This window comes from Babylonia areolata, chromosome 7 (assembly GCF_041734735.1).
Source record: "Babylonia areolata isolate BAREFJ2019XMU chromosome 7, ASM4173473v1, whole genome shotgun sequence".
Lineage (NCBI taxonomy): Eukaryota > Metazoa > Mollusca > Gastropoda > Neogastropoda > Buccinidae > Babylonia > Babylonia areolata.
The window spans coordinates 48,465,845-48,482,317 of NC_134882.1; the positions used below are offsets into that span (position 1 = coordinate 48,465,845).

Sequence of the window (16,473 nt, forward strand, 5' to 3'; positions counted from 1 at the left end):
GTACTTTTCACAATATACATACATACATATATATATATATAGGCCTATATATATATATATATATATATATATATATATATATATATATAAACGACCTTCCTGACTGTATACAAAGTACGTATAAATTTTTTGCAGGTGACATAAATCTACAGTGATGCACACAACAATCTCACATTGCAAACTGATTTATATAAACTACAAGAATGGTCTGACAAATGGGACCTTTATTTTAGTGTTTCAAAGTGTAAAGTAGTGCACATGGGGAAAAATGTCCAAATAACAATTACCATATGAAATAGAAAACCCGACACAGAATATTGAGAAATGCCATAGCGAGAAAGACCAAGGAATAATGTTTGACAATAAGCTGTCCTTTCATACACATAAAGATAATATTATAAATAAAGCCAGTCAAATGATTGGTGTAACTAACAGAACCCTCAGTTACCTAGATAAAGATATATTTCTTAATCTAAATAAAGCATTAGTTAGATCACATGTAGAATATGGCAATATTGTGTGGCACCCATACCTTAAGACACAATCTATAACAATAGAAAGGGTCCAAAGAAGGGCAACGGAATTATTAAAAGAATGCAAGAATATGAGTTATCAACAAAGACTTACATACTTAAATCTACACTCACTAAAAGGTAGAATATTAAGAGGAGACTTGATCGAAACGTTTAAGATATTAAATAACATAAATGATGTAAATGGAAAACATATCTTTAGAATGTGGGATTATGATAGTACAAGGAACTCAGTAAAGAAAATTTGTTTAGAACACTGCAACACCAGCCTTAGAACAAATCCATTGGCTAACCGAATAACACAACCATGGAACGCACTACCAACCGAAGTTAAACTTGCACAAAATACTAACACGTCCAAAAATCTCCATGACACCAACACCATCTTAAAAGAAAAAAAAAATATTATGAAGAATGAAAACAAAGTTTCTTGCAAAAGTGTACTAAAATTTAATATTTGAACATACTTTTTTTAAAGGGCGATAAATCAATTGCGGTATTCGCAGTGAAAATGCTGTTTAAATCATATTATTCTGGTGTATCTTGGGCATTCAAAAAATCTTTAAGGGCAATAAAAAATTCTTTTCAAGTCCGCGGTAAAGGAGACGTGGCTATCGCCGCAACCACACTGCAACATTTAGCCGTTTTCTCTAGATCTAGATAGATGTACAAGTTTAGTTACACCCGCCGGGAATGAAGTACGACACAGTCGATTCAATTTCTCTTTTATGTTCATTCTAGTTTTATAGTTTTAAAGTTGATATGACAGTTTAGTATTTTTTGTAAACTAATAACATGTAGAGCCAAGTACAAGTACTTCTGAACGTCGTATGAAGTGAAAAGGACTTCATTTTGAGAAAAGTCAAGACTGGAAATTTTTTCGTTTCATCGTGATCAATTCAAGGGTATTAACTCGCATGGTTTACAATTTTTAACTGTGAATTCCGACTGATTCTGTGGATATTTTTATGGCAGTTTGGGGCATAATCCAGTAAGTGATGAGGCGTTCACAAATCCTTCTCTGAATGAATATTTAACGGTCTCCTTCTCCAACTTTCCATCACATGTTATCGTGTATTGTCCGTTGAATATAGGATTGAACGGGCAGGTCAACAACTTGAAACAAAATGGCGTCGTTCGCGTTCACGAGGAATATGAGCACACGCTTTGAATGTGTATAAATAAATATATGTACGCAATTGATTTTGCCCATGACCTTCAGGGCTCAGCCAATAAATCTGTAAAGTCCACTCGTGGTATTGATTTTAATATTTTCCGAAAAAGACCACTTGGGCGAATGAACATAGTGAAAGCCCTGTACACTGAGAGTAAAAATACACAAGCTTTTTATGTATTAAGTATAATTTCAAAATGTAATGTTTAAGATGAGAAAGATCAGTTTAAAGCAAATTAAGTCCCCTAGCATTAATTACAGATTATTTTCCCTTTTTTTACTATCTGCACCAAAACGTTTGCAAAATAAATAAAACTTCCATGCTTAGCAAAAGAAGTTCCTGTTTGAAAAAAAATTATAATAATGACTGCTCATGTTGTTGTTTCAGAATACCAGATCAAAGTGCCAAGTTTAGAGAATACAAAAAATATAAATATAACAGTAAATGCAGTTTGCATATAATTTAGCTTCTTTTTTTATTTTATTTTTTTTTTTGTCCCCATACCAGAGGTGCAATATTGTTTTAAACAAGATGACTGGAAAGAACTGAATTTTTCCTATTTTTATGCCTAATTTGGTGTCAACTGACAAAGTATTTGCAGAGAAAATGTCAAGTTAAAGTTTACCACAGACACACACACACACACACACAGAGACAACCGAACACTGGGTTAAAACATAGACTCACTTTGTTTACACAAGTGAGTCAAAAACGCCGAAGAAATTTTAAAAAAAAATGGTTTGACAGCGACTTTTATCAATACAGGAGAGACATTAAATCAATTTTGAATGCGTTAAATAGGCAGCCACACAATCAGTCTTTAAGTCAAAAATATTTTGCTAAACGCAAGGTATACAACAGGCTGGTAAAACAAAAGAAACGTTCATATAAAAATTAAAAAAAAATCTCTTAGTGAAAGAATTAAACGAGGCGCTCAATAAAGATCCAAAGTCAGCATGGAAAACAATTAAAACTTTACAGACAATTGGAGAACGGAACGAATGTAAACATCAATTAAATGTTTCACAATGGATTTATCATTTAGAAAATTTAATTGGAAAAGACGTGGAAATAAATGACGAGCAAAAAACAAAAGTTCAAGATGAACTTGAAGTTGAAAACACTGAAATGTTAGATGATTGTAATACATTAAGTTTCAATAAAGAAATTACTGAAGAAGAAATACGAAAGGCATGCCTAAGTCAAAAAAACAAAAAAAAATCGCCAGGAAGGGATGCAATAACAAATGAGATGATCAAAAGCAGTCTTTCGGTTCTGTTACCTGTCATGCCAAATCTATATAATATAATATATACAACAGGTATGTATCCAGACAATTGGAAAACTGGAATCAGTATCCCTTTATATAAAAGCGGCAACCCAATGGACCCAAAATAACTATCAGGGGATTACACTGACTAATACATTAGGTAAAGCATTCTGCACAATCCTGAATACAAGAATGAATGAATATCTGGATACTAACGACGTTTTGATCAAAGAACAAGCCTGATTTCGAAAAAAAAACTATAGAACCACTGATCAAATCTTTGTTTCAAAAGAGCTAGTAGATGAGATAAAAGAGCTAGTAGATCAGATAAAAGAAACAAAAAAGGCAAGGCCTTCAAGACTCACTTGTGATACACTTTTTAAAAAAATCCAAGCTTTTTTATGTATTGAGTATAATGCATTTACTGTTATATTTATATTTTTTGTATTCTCTAAACTTTGATCAGATATTCGACCCAACAAAAGATCTGTCATTATTATCATTTTTTGTTCAAACAGGAACTTCTTTTGCTAAGCATGGAAGTTTTATTTATTGCAAAAGTTTTTAGGTAGACAGTAAAACAAGGGAAATTACTCTGCTGGGGGAACTTAGTTTGCTTTAAACTGATCTTTCTCATCTTAAACATTACATTTTGAAATTATACTCAATACATAAAAAGCTTTGTTTTGTTTTTTTACCTTGTCAGTAAATAAGTGTAAGTCACCCTGTTGTATATGTCAACTAGACTCCACAGTTAGGTTTTCCGGTGTTAGTAGGTTTGCCTTTTTATTTTCAATTGTCCTTTTATTTTATTTTATTTTTTCTTTCGTGGGGGGGGGGGGGGAGACATTTTGCTCGCCGGTTAAACATTTGTTTTTTTTTTTTATTTTTTATTTGTGTGAATAAAACCGACAGGTTTTATCAGATCACATACAGAGGGGAACAATCATAATGATATCTCTTTACTATACATAATGTCTAGCCTTTCAATCATTTCAGCTAATGAGCAGGGCCTTGGTGATTTAAAAAAAAAAAAAAAAAAAAGACTCGGTGTCTTTCAATTTCTTAGAAACAAACAAACAAAAAAAAAAAAAAAAAAAATATATATATATAAAATTTTATATATATATATATATATATATATATATATATATATATATTTCTTTTCTCTTTTTTTTTTCTTCTTTTTTTTTCTTTTTTTTTTCGAGATACCCAGTTTGTAACCAAGTACGAAAAACGGATAATAGCTGAAAGGTAATATGCGTGCTTCTGTCTTATTCTGTTCCTTAATTCCTTGTGCTGGCTGCATTAAGTAGCTTCCACATGTGGGTCAGAGGTAGTCGTAACAGCAGCAGCAACTCCAAGATCGGCACCTGTAGCGGTTGCAACAGTAGCAATATAGTTTCAACAGCAGTAGGAGCAGCAACACTAGTAATGGTAGTAGTAGTAGTAATGTAGATGTAGTAGCAGTAGGAGTAGTAGTATCAGTAGCAGTAGTAGCCAATCAAATCAAATCATGTTGCTAAAAGCCCATCTGACCGCAAATGGGCCATCTCAGGGCTGCAGGACTTGCAGCAGCAGCAGCAGCAGCAAAAGTAGTATTATAGTAGTAGTAACTCAGCAGCTACAGCGGTGTTATAGTGTGCAGGTAGTGTCACCTCCACCACCTCTATTCTGTCCACCTTCCCTCCACTACACTATCCCTTCAACCCCCCCCACCCCCCCCCCCACCCCTCACCCACTCTCTCCCATCTCTTTCCCCACTCTTTCCATGATTCATTCATTGTATTGAGGTTTGGCCGATACATTGCTCTCCCCTTGCCCCCCCCCCCCCCCCCCCACACACCTTCTTCTCACCTCCCCCTCCCCTCCCCTCCCCTCTCGTGGTTGGTTCTATGATGCACTCTCCCCCCCCCCCCCCCCCACCTACTGCCCCCCCCCTCGGCCCCACCCCACCCCTCCTCACCCCCACCCCCTGTCCTTGCTTGCCGTAGTGATGGCGTAACCAGTTTGGCCGACACCAATCGGCAAGTGCAAATAAGTAGTGTAAGCGGTGTGCTCATGAGTATGCTAATGGGGTCCTGGATCTGGTGAACAGATCTGGCGTTGACTGCTCCCTTCCTTTTCCCCTTGTCTGTTCCCCTTCCCTGATTAGGCCCAAGTGTGGTTAGTTTTGTTTAACCAACTGGGGAGTGTTATCAGCATAGAATAAAACCAGTGTGCGCAACTTAAATTTGCCATCTGAAAGAAATGGGACCTGGCACAGCTTAACTGAAATGAAGGTGCAATGAAGTCCTTTTCGACTAAACTTTCGGCTGTGTGCTGTTTAGTGCGTGCTGACCGCTTGTGCTTATAGTGTGTGTTGCTTATTAATGTGGAGTCAACTGCTTGGCAGGAAACGTGTGCTGCTAAGTAGCCTAGAACTGTTTTGATGTTTGTGTGTCGCTTGAAGATGCTTGGGGATGAAAAGGAAATGTTTAGTGCTCAGCAGGAAGTGTGTCGCTTCGATCTGTTTGAGTTAGTGCTGCTTACCCATGCTCATTCTAAGGTTATAGTAAACATTTATGAAAACCACTCCATGTGGCCCTGCTATTGGTATGCAGAGAGAGAGGGCAAGTGTGCATCATCAACCCCTTTCTGTTCCTCTCAAACACCCTTTTTATATTCACAGTAGTAGCAGTACCAGTTGTAGTAGCAGTAGTAGTGGTAAAAGTATATAGTCGAAAAAGCAGTGGTGGTTTATCTGCTTTTTGTACACACAGAGATGTTCACCAGTTATGACACAGATAGATGTTTTGATGTTTGCTAGCCATGTCATCGACAGTCACCAGCATGTGTTACATGACATTAAACAGTCCTTTTCTTCCCTCTTTGCCATGTTGTAGGTCTGCCTTGGATCGTCCCACGTGTACAGCAGTCTGTCCACACTCTCATTGCTGACGTCACCACACAGTAGCACGTGAAACGCGGCTTTCGCTTCAGGATCTCTTAATCATCCTCCTCTCGCAGCTCTGTGAAGAGTCACTGGGTTGCCGCACAGAACTGTTCACCAGATTCCTCCTGGCCCATCTGTTGCGTGTCAAAGTCAGAGTCTCTGTCTTCTTGATCAGCTGGTGCCAAAAACCACGCGGACATATTGGGGGAACGGCCGGGAGTCCAACTGCTTGCACTTCTGTGTTCACCTCACTGAGAAGGACACTGACTATGCACACTGCATGCATTGGTGCACGCGCTGATCAAATCATGTGTTGAAGGTTTTGAGGAAGGGAAAGAGAACAAGCATGTCTGCCATCTATCAGTCACTTACTGTCTAAAAGAATTGAAGCACAGTAACTGTAACTGCTTACTCTGCCATTATCGGTTCACAGCTTTAGTTCACTGTTGCTCCCTCTTGAGTAGTTGTTGGTTGTGTGATAAATAAATACGGAAGGACGTGAATAAAGAAAGAAAGACAGACAGAAGTAGAAAATCACCATCAAAGAAAACATGAAATTACCGAAAACTTGGCTTGTTTGCGTGGCTGCATGTCTTTTTGTGGCTTTCTTCGCCTTCTACCCCCAGTTTCACAAGCACCCTGATACTTCGGACTGCATTAGAACTCACAAAGGAGAAGCAAACAAGTCTGAAGAACTCAGAACCATGGACACGGAAGCGATGAAGGCCGAAGAAGGAGACTTCAGAGTCATCAACATGACCCACGTCAGCCCTCTGGTGCAGGTGGCCAGAAGGATCCAGCTGCGGCACGGAGCGGTCATGCTCTGCATGATCAACGACGCCTATTTCGACTTTGCCGCCAGCTGGGGCTGCAACACGGCGCCCCTGGACGTGCACCGGCACGTGCTCTTCCTGACCACGGATGTCACCACGGGGCAGCGGCTCAAGTGTCTGTGGCCCGAGGTGTCCGTCGTGGCTATGGACCCCCCGCAGTTCTCGGGCTTCCGCAACTACAGCAGGGCGGGGCACGTGCGAATGATGACGGAGCGCACTCGCTTCATCCTCCGCCTGCTGGAGGCCGGGGTACCGCTGCTGCTGTTCGAGGTGGACTGCCTGTGGCTGAAGGACCCGCTGCCCTTCCTGCAGCCCTTCCACGCCGCGGCGGACATCGTAGGCACCCGGGTCAACACCGTCAAGCCGATCGTCGTCGCTTCGGGCTTCCTGCTGCTCCACCCAACCCCGACCACCGTGCAGTTCTGGCGGAAGCTGACGGACGATCTGGATCAGCTGGTCGCCTCTTTCAAAAAGCTCGGCAACACAGACAGGGTGTCCGAGGCCGATAACGAGCAGCGGTATTTCACCAGACTCGCCAGGAAGCAGTATGCGGGCATCAACATCAGCTATGTCCCTGACGCGCAGTTCCCGGACGGCAAGTGGTACAGTCTGCCGGAGAAGAAGCGGCGGGAGTCCTGTCCCGTGCTCATCAACAACAACTGGGTGGTCGGCAAGGACGGCAAGCGGGGACGGGCCAAGGCCTTCGGGCACTGGTTCTGGGATGAGGCACAGGGCAAGTGCAACGCCACTGCGGTGAATCGGTTGTTTCACTGACTGGAAAGAGAGACAGACAGAGACAGATAGACAGAGACAGACACAGAGAGAGAGAGTGAGAGACAGACAGGCAGACAGAGAGAATGACATGTTTTAATGTTTTTCGGCCTTGGGCACATAAACAGTTAAGGGGGAGGGAAGAGAGAGAGAGAGGACACACACACACACACACACACACACACACACACACACACACACACACACACAGAGAGAGAGAAAGAATGAGTGACAAAGATGAAAACGGAGATGGTCTGGAAGAAAGAAGACATTCACAGATAGAGGAAGAGACGCAAGAGATGGGAGATAATCATCAGAAAGACAGGCAGACAGACAGAACAAACGACAGACAGCCATTCACAGAGAAACTGCCATAAAAAAAAACAAAAAAAAAAACAAAAACATCACACAACAAACGAATAAATACCTACCAGTATATTGCCTGTTTCTTAAAAAAAAAAAAGGAGAGAATGTTTCTGTGGACACATACACACCATACCGGCTAATATCACATCGTTTTATCTGGAATTGTCACTCCAATGCTGCTGCTGCTGCTTCGACCACCACTACTACTGCTGCTGCTTCTACTACCGCTACTACTACAACTGTTGCTACTTCACTTGTTATAATGTGCCAGCAGTGTCACCACCCACCACCCACACTCTGTCCCTCTTCCCTCCCCATCCCTTCGCCCCCCCCCCCCCTCCCCTCCTTCTTATCTCCCTTCCCGCTCCGTCCAAAGTCCAGTCTTTGAGGACCCGGCCCAGTCGTTGAAACAGTGCGGTTATGTGATGTCTGCCGCGATCCCCGTGCTGACTGTCGGAACATTCCAGTACGGCGGTCTCTCTTTCAAGTACCCCCCCCCCCCCCCCCCCAACACACACACACACCCTTCCCTCTCCCCTCTCTTTGTGACGTAAACTGTTGAACTTGTCATCACAGAATGTGTATAGACCTGGTTCGTTAGGAAACCGGAAGTCAGTGAAAAGTTCAGCCCCTTCACCCTGGGACGTCCGGATAAGGCAACATGGCGACTCTTGTCTACTGAAACTGAAAGTGCGCTTGACTCCATTAAAGTTAAAGAACCGAAAGAGGGTAATCCTGCAGTTTAGAATACTAAACTCAGGGGCCGTTAAAATGAAAAAGTAGAAGGTGTTTTAGACTGACTTCGATGCGCTGAGTCGAATGCAACCCTCAGCTAAGCTCTAAGACCACTCCTTTTGCCACGAAACTGGATCAAATGCACGGTAAGTAGTACTCCTTCCCGACCTGCACGCCATTTTGACGTAAACACCACGTCACCAGCAATCAAAATGGCTCGCCGATAGTTGCTCGGGAAGTGACCGACTGAGTTTACTATTTATTATGTCTCTGTTTCATTGACAAGGAGTGGCCGTAGAGCTTAGCTGAGGGTTGCATTCGACTCAGCGCATCAAGGTCAGTCTAAAACAACCTCTATTTTTTCATTTGAACGGCCCCCTGAGTTTAGTATTCTAAACTGCAGGATTACCCCGAAAGAGTATTTAAAAAAGAACGGACAACTGATAAGTGGCGCGAAAGTTGATCTTGTTCGTCGTGCAAAAACTTTCAATTTTCGCTGAACCAGAAACAAGAAGGCGAAGTCAAGTCAGTTCCTGCTGTCACAGAGAGATTTCTGCTGTCACAGCGACATCAGCCTCACGCAGATTTTTAACAAGTTAAATGAAGAAAAAAAATATCGCTTCTGTTTGTGATCCATTCATTCTGAATCTATATACATTCCAGCATTTCATATTGTTGCTATATAGTATTAGTAAGTGAGAGAGAGAGAGATAGAGAGTGTGCCTTCTAAAAACAGATCTAAGACTTGAGAAAATGGCCAGTGCTGTTCCAATGAATTTGATCTTTTTCTGGCTTTTCTATCACATTACTTCTTTTTTTTTTATTGAAGTAGCTTTGATATATATATATATATATATATATATATATATATATATATATATGTATGTATATATATATATATATATATATATATCGTGGGGAGGAGAGTGTTGGAGCTGAGCATGGAAATTTGTGGGGAAATGAGTGGTGCAGTTTAGCATGGAAATTGTGGGGAGAAGAGTGGTGGAGCTGTGCATGGAATTTGATTAAAGATGATAATCATCAAGACTGATTCATGTGTGTTTCATCACAGTTGTATTGATGATTGACTGCAAGTAAAGAATGATTTCATCTTATGGTGCAGGATGTGTGCATGCAGTACTCACTCATACATCATTACAAATGACATGCATTGATCAGTCTTCTCAAGACTCCCAGACATTCAGACACACCAGTCTGGTACAATCAGCTGGCCTGTTTACCCAAAATGGATATGTCTGTACTTTCACCAGGTTAAAATATGTATTTCTTTTATGGAAACCTGTAAGTTCATTGTATCCAACAACTGGCCAAAGGATTAACACATACATACCAGCTTTTTCCTTGATGCCATTTTTTAGAAACTGGTAGTGCTGTAAATTCTTAGCGTAAATATTTGCATTTATTTACATTTGCATGTCCCACCTCCCATTTTTTTTATTTCCGGTATTAAAAAAAAAATCATAAATATATATATATTTCATTTGTTTATTGCTAATCAAATTTGGACTGTTTACAAAATGCAGTGTAAACAGGTCTGAGTCAAACACAAACAGACTTGAAGAAAATCACTTTGATAAGCAAGATATTTTATTTTATTGTTTTGTTGCATTCATTCATACCTAAATGCTAAATAATGAACACTTGTCTAAACAATCTGAGTTATTTATGATGTGAGCACCATTTAGTTTTGAATGTTGTGCATGTGTGTGTGTGTGTGTGTGTGTGTGTGAGAGAGAGAGAGAGAGAGAGAGATATCTGTATTGAAGTGCAGTGTCTATATTTACAAAGTTTTGATTTTTTTTTTTCCATGATCAGTGATATCTCAACTGGTTTGAAGCACACTGCACCTCCCCACCTTTCTCCCTCAAAGAGAAGAAGAAGAAGAAAAAAAGAGAAGAAAAATTACAGCTACTGTTTCTGAAGTCTTATTTAAATGCACCATATGATCAGTATCATTAGCAAGCAGTGGGTATAAGCTTTGGCTGTTGAAATAAATTATCTCTCGCATACAAGTAATGTATGTACTGCATATAAATCAACATTATATCTTATTTAAATGCACCATATGATTAGTATCATTAGCAAGCAGTGGGTATAAGCTTTGGCTGTTGAAATCAAATTATCTCTCGTATACAAGTAATGTATGTACTGCATATAAATCAACATTATATCACATAAATATAACAGTATATAAACAGTTGCAATATTTGTTCACATCAGTATGAAGAAAAAAATATCAGGAGCATTCAAACTCCACAATTCCCAAGAAGAAAGCTTTAACAAAAATCTCCATACGCAGATGATAACCCGACTTTGTTACACAATTTGTCAATACCAATGATCCTTCTGAATCAATCCGCTCTCAACTAACACACACACACACACTCTACAAATTGACACCCACAACTGTAACCCCCCTTCAGTCTAAATTTTATTACAAAACCGTCTTCAGGCCCTAATAAGTCATCTTTCACTGTGTCAGTGTCAGATTGGTGAAAAGGGGGAAGCAAAGCTGTCAGATCATTACATACTTTCACTCCCAAATTTATTAAATTTTGTAAAATTACTCAGTTTACTGACAGCAGCATTGGTTTCTACTGCTGATGCAGAAGTAGCAGTGATATCTTCTTGGACTTGCACATCTGACAGCTGTGACAAAAAAAGAAAATAATATATAATTATCGCTTGAATGTTATGGCATTTGTTTTAGTTACACATTTTCAGTCAAACTCCATACAACCCCCAAAATGTGTCGGATCTATTCACTGCATTATGCATGTGCAGAATCTCAAGCCAATGAGTTGTTTAAATTTGCAACAATAACTATGCCAATTCTATCTGTGTGTGTGTGTGTGTGTGTGGTGTGTGTGTGTGTGTGTGTGTGTGTGTGTGGTGTGTAAACATTCACATTGCCTGTGGAAGTAGCAAGGATCTCACTGTCTCAGTATCATTGTTACAGCACTTTCTGAAAATGTGCAAGCATTTCCACTTGAAAGAAGTATGCGCTGATAAATGTTGTATAATGCAAATGCTTTGTAGTATTTGTTTCAGTTTTATACTATGTGTCAGAGATGCATATATCTGTGCTGAATAAATATCACAGCTAAGAATGTGACCACAAAAACAAACAAACAAACAAAAACACAAACAAACAAACAAAAAACAAACCACACACACACACACAAATCCAGTTGAATGATACAATATTGGTGACTGGAAGTTGAAAAAGACCAGCCAGCTGATGTACTGTAATTCTCCGTTTTAAAGGTTTAATTGTGCTTTTGGATTCAAACATTAGCCAGATAAGTGTGTGAGAAATGAAGACAGTATAATCATCCCTCTTTGAGAAATCAGACCCAAACCATTCTTTGGCTTGGCTGTTGAATTGAAACAAATATATTTTGAAACATAAAAATGAATATTCCATTCAAAATGACACATACCGTGCCTGTTTTGAAGACCTTGTAAAAAGTGAAGGAATATCATCGCCACTGAGGGTGCGGTCCTTCAGTTCAGTTCAAGAAGTGATTCTGAGATCGCCACGCTCTTTGCAATCGGTTCGTGGCTGGTATTCGTTGCGAAGTCACCTTTTTTCCTTTGAAGTTCGAACAGCACACACAGTACTTCTTCTTCTTCTTTGTCTCTGTCTGTCTCCGTCATCAGTATGAAGTGTCCAACAGCAGCAAAATACACATTTTATCATGTGACAAGGCAGCAGGTCCGACTCGTCCACTCCCGTTTCACCTACTCTTTGAACGTGCCGCCATCCTCATTGATATGACTCGGTTCCGTTTTGCCCACCTGCCGTTCTCGTTTTGCCTACTGAGCCTGTCTCTCTCTCTCTCCATTTCTATATCTACAAACCACCCCCCATCACCCCCACACACACACGCGCGCGCGCGCGCACACACATACACAAACACACACAGCAGCTGACCACATTGTGGAACATGGAATTAGAGGAATCGGCATCACGAAATTGATGACAGGCGAATGGAGAATAGGTAAAACGGGACGACACCGTTCCTCTGTCTCCACAAGAGTCGGGATTCACGTTGACGCGAGTCGTGTCTTCAGCAGGTCTTTCCAGATTAAGGTTAAACCCCTTTACCCAGCCTCTGAACAAGGGGGGAGGAACACGGGACGACAGATAAAATGAGCGGATAGGACGTCGCTGAGATCTCTGAAAAAAAAAGAAAAAAGGTTTGACAGCTGAGTGGTAGTAGTTCCTGGTCTTTCGCAGTTCTTGAATACACGGACAGAGGTTGCTGCTGATTTGTAAACAATGCGTGGATAGCGGTACGACATTTAGAATACACGGCTGTGTGGTGGCGTTGTCAAATGGCGTGATGCTATCTGCCACAAACCGGTGATCAGCACGGATCGCATGACTACTGCTGAACTGACACTGCTGTCTGTTCCACACAGCCAGCATTGTCTGGTAATGCCATGAGCGTCAGCTTTCTGTTCGCGGCCTTCCAAAGCTATATTTCATTCTTTTTTATACTCTGTTGTAGCGGAGTCGCCATGGTAGAATCGGCAAAGCGTTGGACTTCTGATCCTGTGCTCCACCAGTGATCAAGGTTCGAGGCCCCGTTTCGGGCATGGTGTTATGTCCTTGGAGAAGGCAGTTTACTCCGTTTTTCCTCACTCCACCCATGTGTGATTGTGTACCTGACTGCGGTTAGCGAAGGTTAACTCACTCAGTACGGCCAGTCCTCTCTTCTCCTCTACACAGACCCCTCGGATGTCCAGTGGGTGTCTCAATGACCCAACCTTTAGCTTCCGTCGTCAGAATTGTGGTATTCTTTGTCAACATTCACCTCTTCAGTATGAGAGCCTTCCACTTGCAATACTTTGATGGTGGTAATTGGGGTGAAACGCTGTTAACGTCTTCTCTTTCGCCGTTCGTATGGAGAGAGTTAAAACGGCGAAAGGAGAGGGTTGGACCTCCCCCCTCCCTCACCTCCTTGCTATGCCCCACACACAGTGGATAAGACTTCTCTGCTCCCATGGCTGAAAAAGGCTGTGGGGTCCTGTTTTTATTTCATCATTGTCTTTCGCCGCGTTTTGGTGAATCATATGATATACTTATGATATACTTTGTCACTGCAATGATGTTCCATCAAATTTAGGAAATTCTAAAATTTGATTAAATTGAATAATGAATGAAAAAGAAAACAAAACGCTTTAGAATAAATGAATAAATAAATCAATAGATAAACAAATAATTAGACATATGAATCATCTTTACAGATCAGGACATGACCTTTCACGACGTGGTGCATATCAACATCATCATGCCGCAGACAGACCTACAAGAGAGTGTATACTGTTGTCAACTCTCGTGCTCCTTGTTCGGGGAGTTCATGGAAAGGAACCAAAGAACACGTGCATGAGTCACGTGCAGCTCCTGTCACCAGGACAAACAGGCCAGTGGTACTGTTCTTTTATTTCAGCGTACTTATATCATTGACAATTCATTTCTATGATTATTCCCCCTATCCTATTCTCTTTAATGTTTGGATCTCTCTCTCTCTCTCTCTCTCTCTCTCTCTCTCTCTCTCTCTCTCTCTCTCTCTCTCTCTCTCTCTCTACTTTTTTTTTTATTTTTCGAAAGAAAATGAAGGATACCAAAACAAAGACAGGACGGCGTGCTCAGAGAGATATATAGAGAGAGGCAGAGAGACGGGGACACACACACACACACACACACACACACACACACAGAGGGAGGGAGGGAGGGAGAGAGAGAGAGCGAGAGAGAGAGAGAGAGAGAGATAAACAAAAACAAATGGAGAGAGACAGAGACAGACACAGAGCGGAGAGAGAATGAATGAGTCAACGACAGGAAGCGTGAAACGACAGTTTAACCACCACTGCCACCACCACCACCAGGTTCAACAAACAACAACGCTCAGCGTGCCTAACGACCAAGACAACAGTGCACCACTGATCTAATCCCACGTCCCTGAGGTCTGCAGGACTGTGAGGGAGGGCTGACGCTGCGGCTTAACCTCCCCATGCCCCCTCCCCCCCCCCTCCCTCCCCCAGCCCCACCCCCACCCTTCAGCACCGTCATCCCTAGTCCCCAAGGGTCAACCATTGTCTGGGACATCTCTCACCCCCCTTGTCCCCTCACGCCTTCAGGTCGTCAACGCGAGCTGGGATCACTGCTGGGCATTCGTCACGGCTCTTTGGGAAGGGGGAATCGGGGGGAGAAACACTGTGAGGGGGGGTGGGGGGAAGCACACAATGAATCGAGAGCTGCAGTGAGGCAAAGAAAGAACATCCGGGGCCTTTGGTGAACGTCACTGATTGGCTGTGTGGTCCCTCCTCCTCCCCTCCCCTCCCCTCCCCTCTCCTCTCCTCTTCTCCACTTCCGCCATCGGTGTGAGCGAGAGGTTTCTACTCAGTGGGGGCGTTATTAAGGTGGATGTATTTCAAACTATGAAAAATACATATGAAAAATAACCCACGCATCGATTTATCGTGTTACAAACACACACACAAAAAAGAAACATTGTAGCTTTCTGGGCGTCCACAAAAAGACAACAACAATAGTAATAATAATAGTGATAATAATAAGAAGAAGAGGAAGAATGGATACAATACAATACAATGGAATGCAAAGGAACGCAATGCTATAACAATGTAAAGCAATGCAACACAATACAATGCAATAACAATACAACACAAAGCAATATGATACGATACGATACGACACGATGCGATGCGATACACTACACTACACTACACTACACTACACTGCACAACACTGCACTACACTACAATACAATACACTGCACTACACTAAGATCTAAGTAGTTTTTACACCGGTTGAAATACAACTTGTTTTAGGTGACCGGAAATGGATTCCACTTGAGATGTACACCCATATCTTAGAGAAAACAAATTTATAAAAGTATCAAAGACTGTGTTGACGACAACGGCAACGACGCTATATTTGATAATGATAATAATGATAATGATCATGGACACTTATACGTAGCGCACTATCCAGAAACCTGCTCTAGGTGCTTAACAAAAAATACTTTTGTTTGCATAGCACATTACATCAATGTTACATACACACGCCAAAATGTGACTAAAACCTGCACACACACACACACACACACACACACACACACACACACACACACACACACACACATTCATGTATTAATGTACACATACATATGTATACAAACATAGTCAAGCACAGCTCACGCAAATGAAGCGGAGTTGCCACAACTGAATTTATTACTGAGGGAAGAGGTGAGTTTTGAGACCAGATTTAAAAGATGCACGGGAATCAGAATGGAGGAGGTTATGAGCGAACTTGTTCCACGTCTTTGGCGATTGAAAAGAAAACGATATGTATCAATAGGTCTTCCTTCTGACGTGAGGTATCCTGAGATAAGTTGAGTACCAGAGGAAGAACGGAGCCGGCGAGACGGAGTACATATATGGAGGAGTTCAGAAAGATACTTGGGGCCAGATCCGCATACTGCAGAAAAGGTGAGAGTGGATAGTCGATTCGATCAGAAACAGGCAACCAGTGGAGAGACTGAAGGAGAGGAGAACATGCTCAAATTAGAAGCTCTGCAAATGAGTCTGGCAGCGTTATTCTGCATTCGTTGAAGTCTGTCTAACAGATATTTGGGAAGGCCGGCCAAAGAGAGTTGCAGTAATCCAATCTTGAGAGAACCAGAGCTCATACAAGTGTCTTAGTTGCATCGGTTGAGAGATAGTGGCGGATAGAACTGTCCAAACAGGCAAGTTTACAGATATTCGAAATGTGCTGTTGGAAGGAAAGAGACTGGTCTAGAAT

General features: G+C 41.4%; 1 protein-coding gene across 1 annotated transcript; it reads left to right on the top strand.

Annotated features, from left to right (window-relative positions):
* The first annotated feature begins 6,617 nt into the window (after positions 1 to 6,617).
* Positions 6,618 to 7,520, top strand: LOC143283864 (uncharacterized). Its single transcript, XM_076590243.1, has one exon. It carries the CDS (start codon positions 6,618 to 6,620, stop codon positions 7,518 to 7,520), a length of 903 nt encoding a protein of 300 aa, XP_076446358.1.
* The last annotated feature ends 8,953 nt before the right edge of the window (positions 7,521 to 16,473 follow it).

Excerpts from the sequence above, each read along its gene's own strand:
- LOC143283864 (XM_076590243.1), top strand. The coding sequence starts at position 6,618 with ATGGACACGGAAGCGATGAAGGCCGAAGAAGGAGACTTCAGAGTCATC.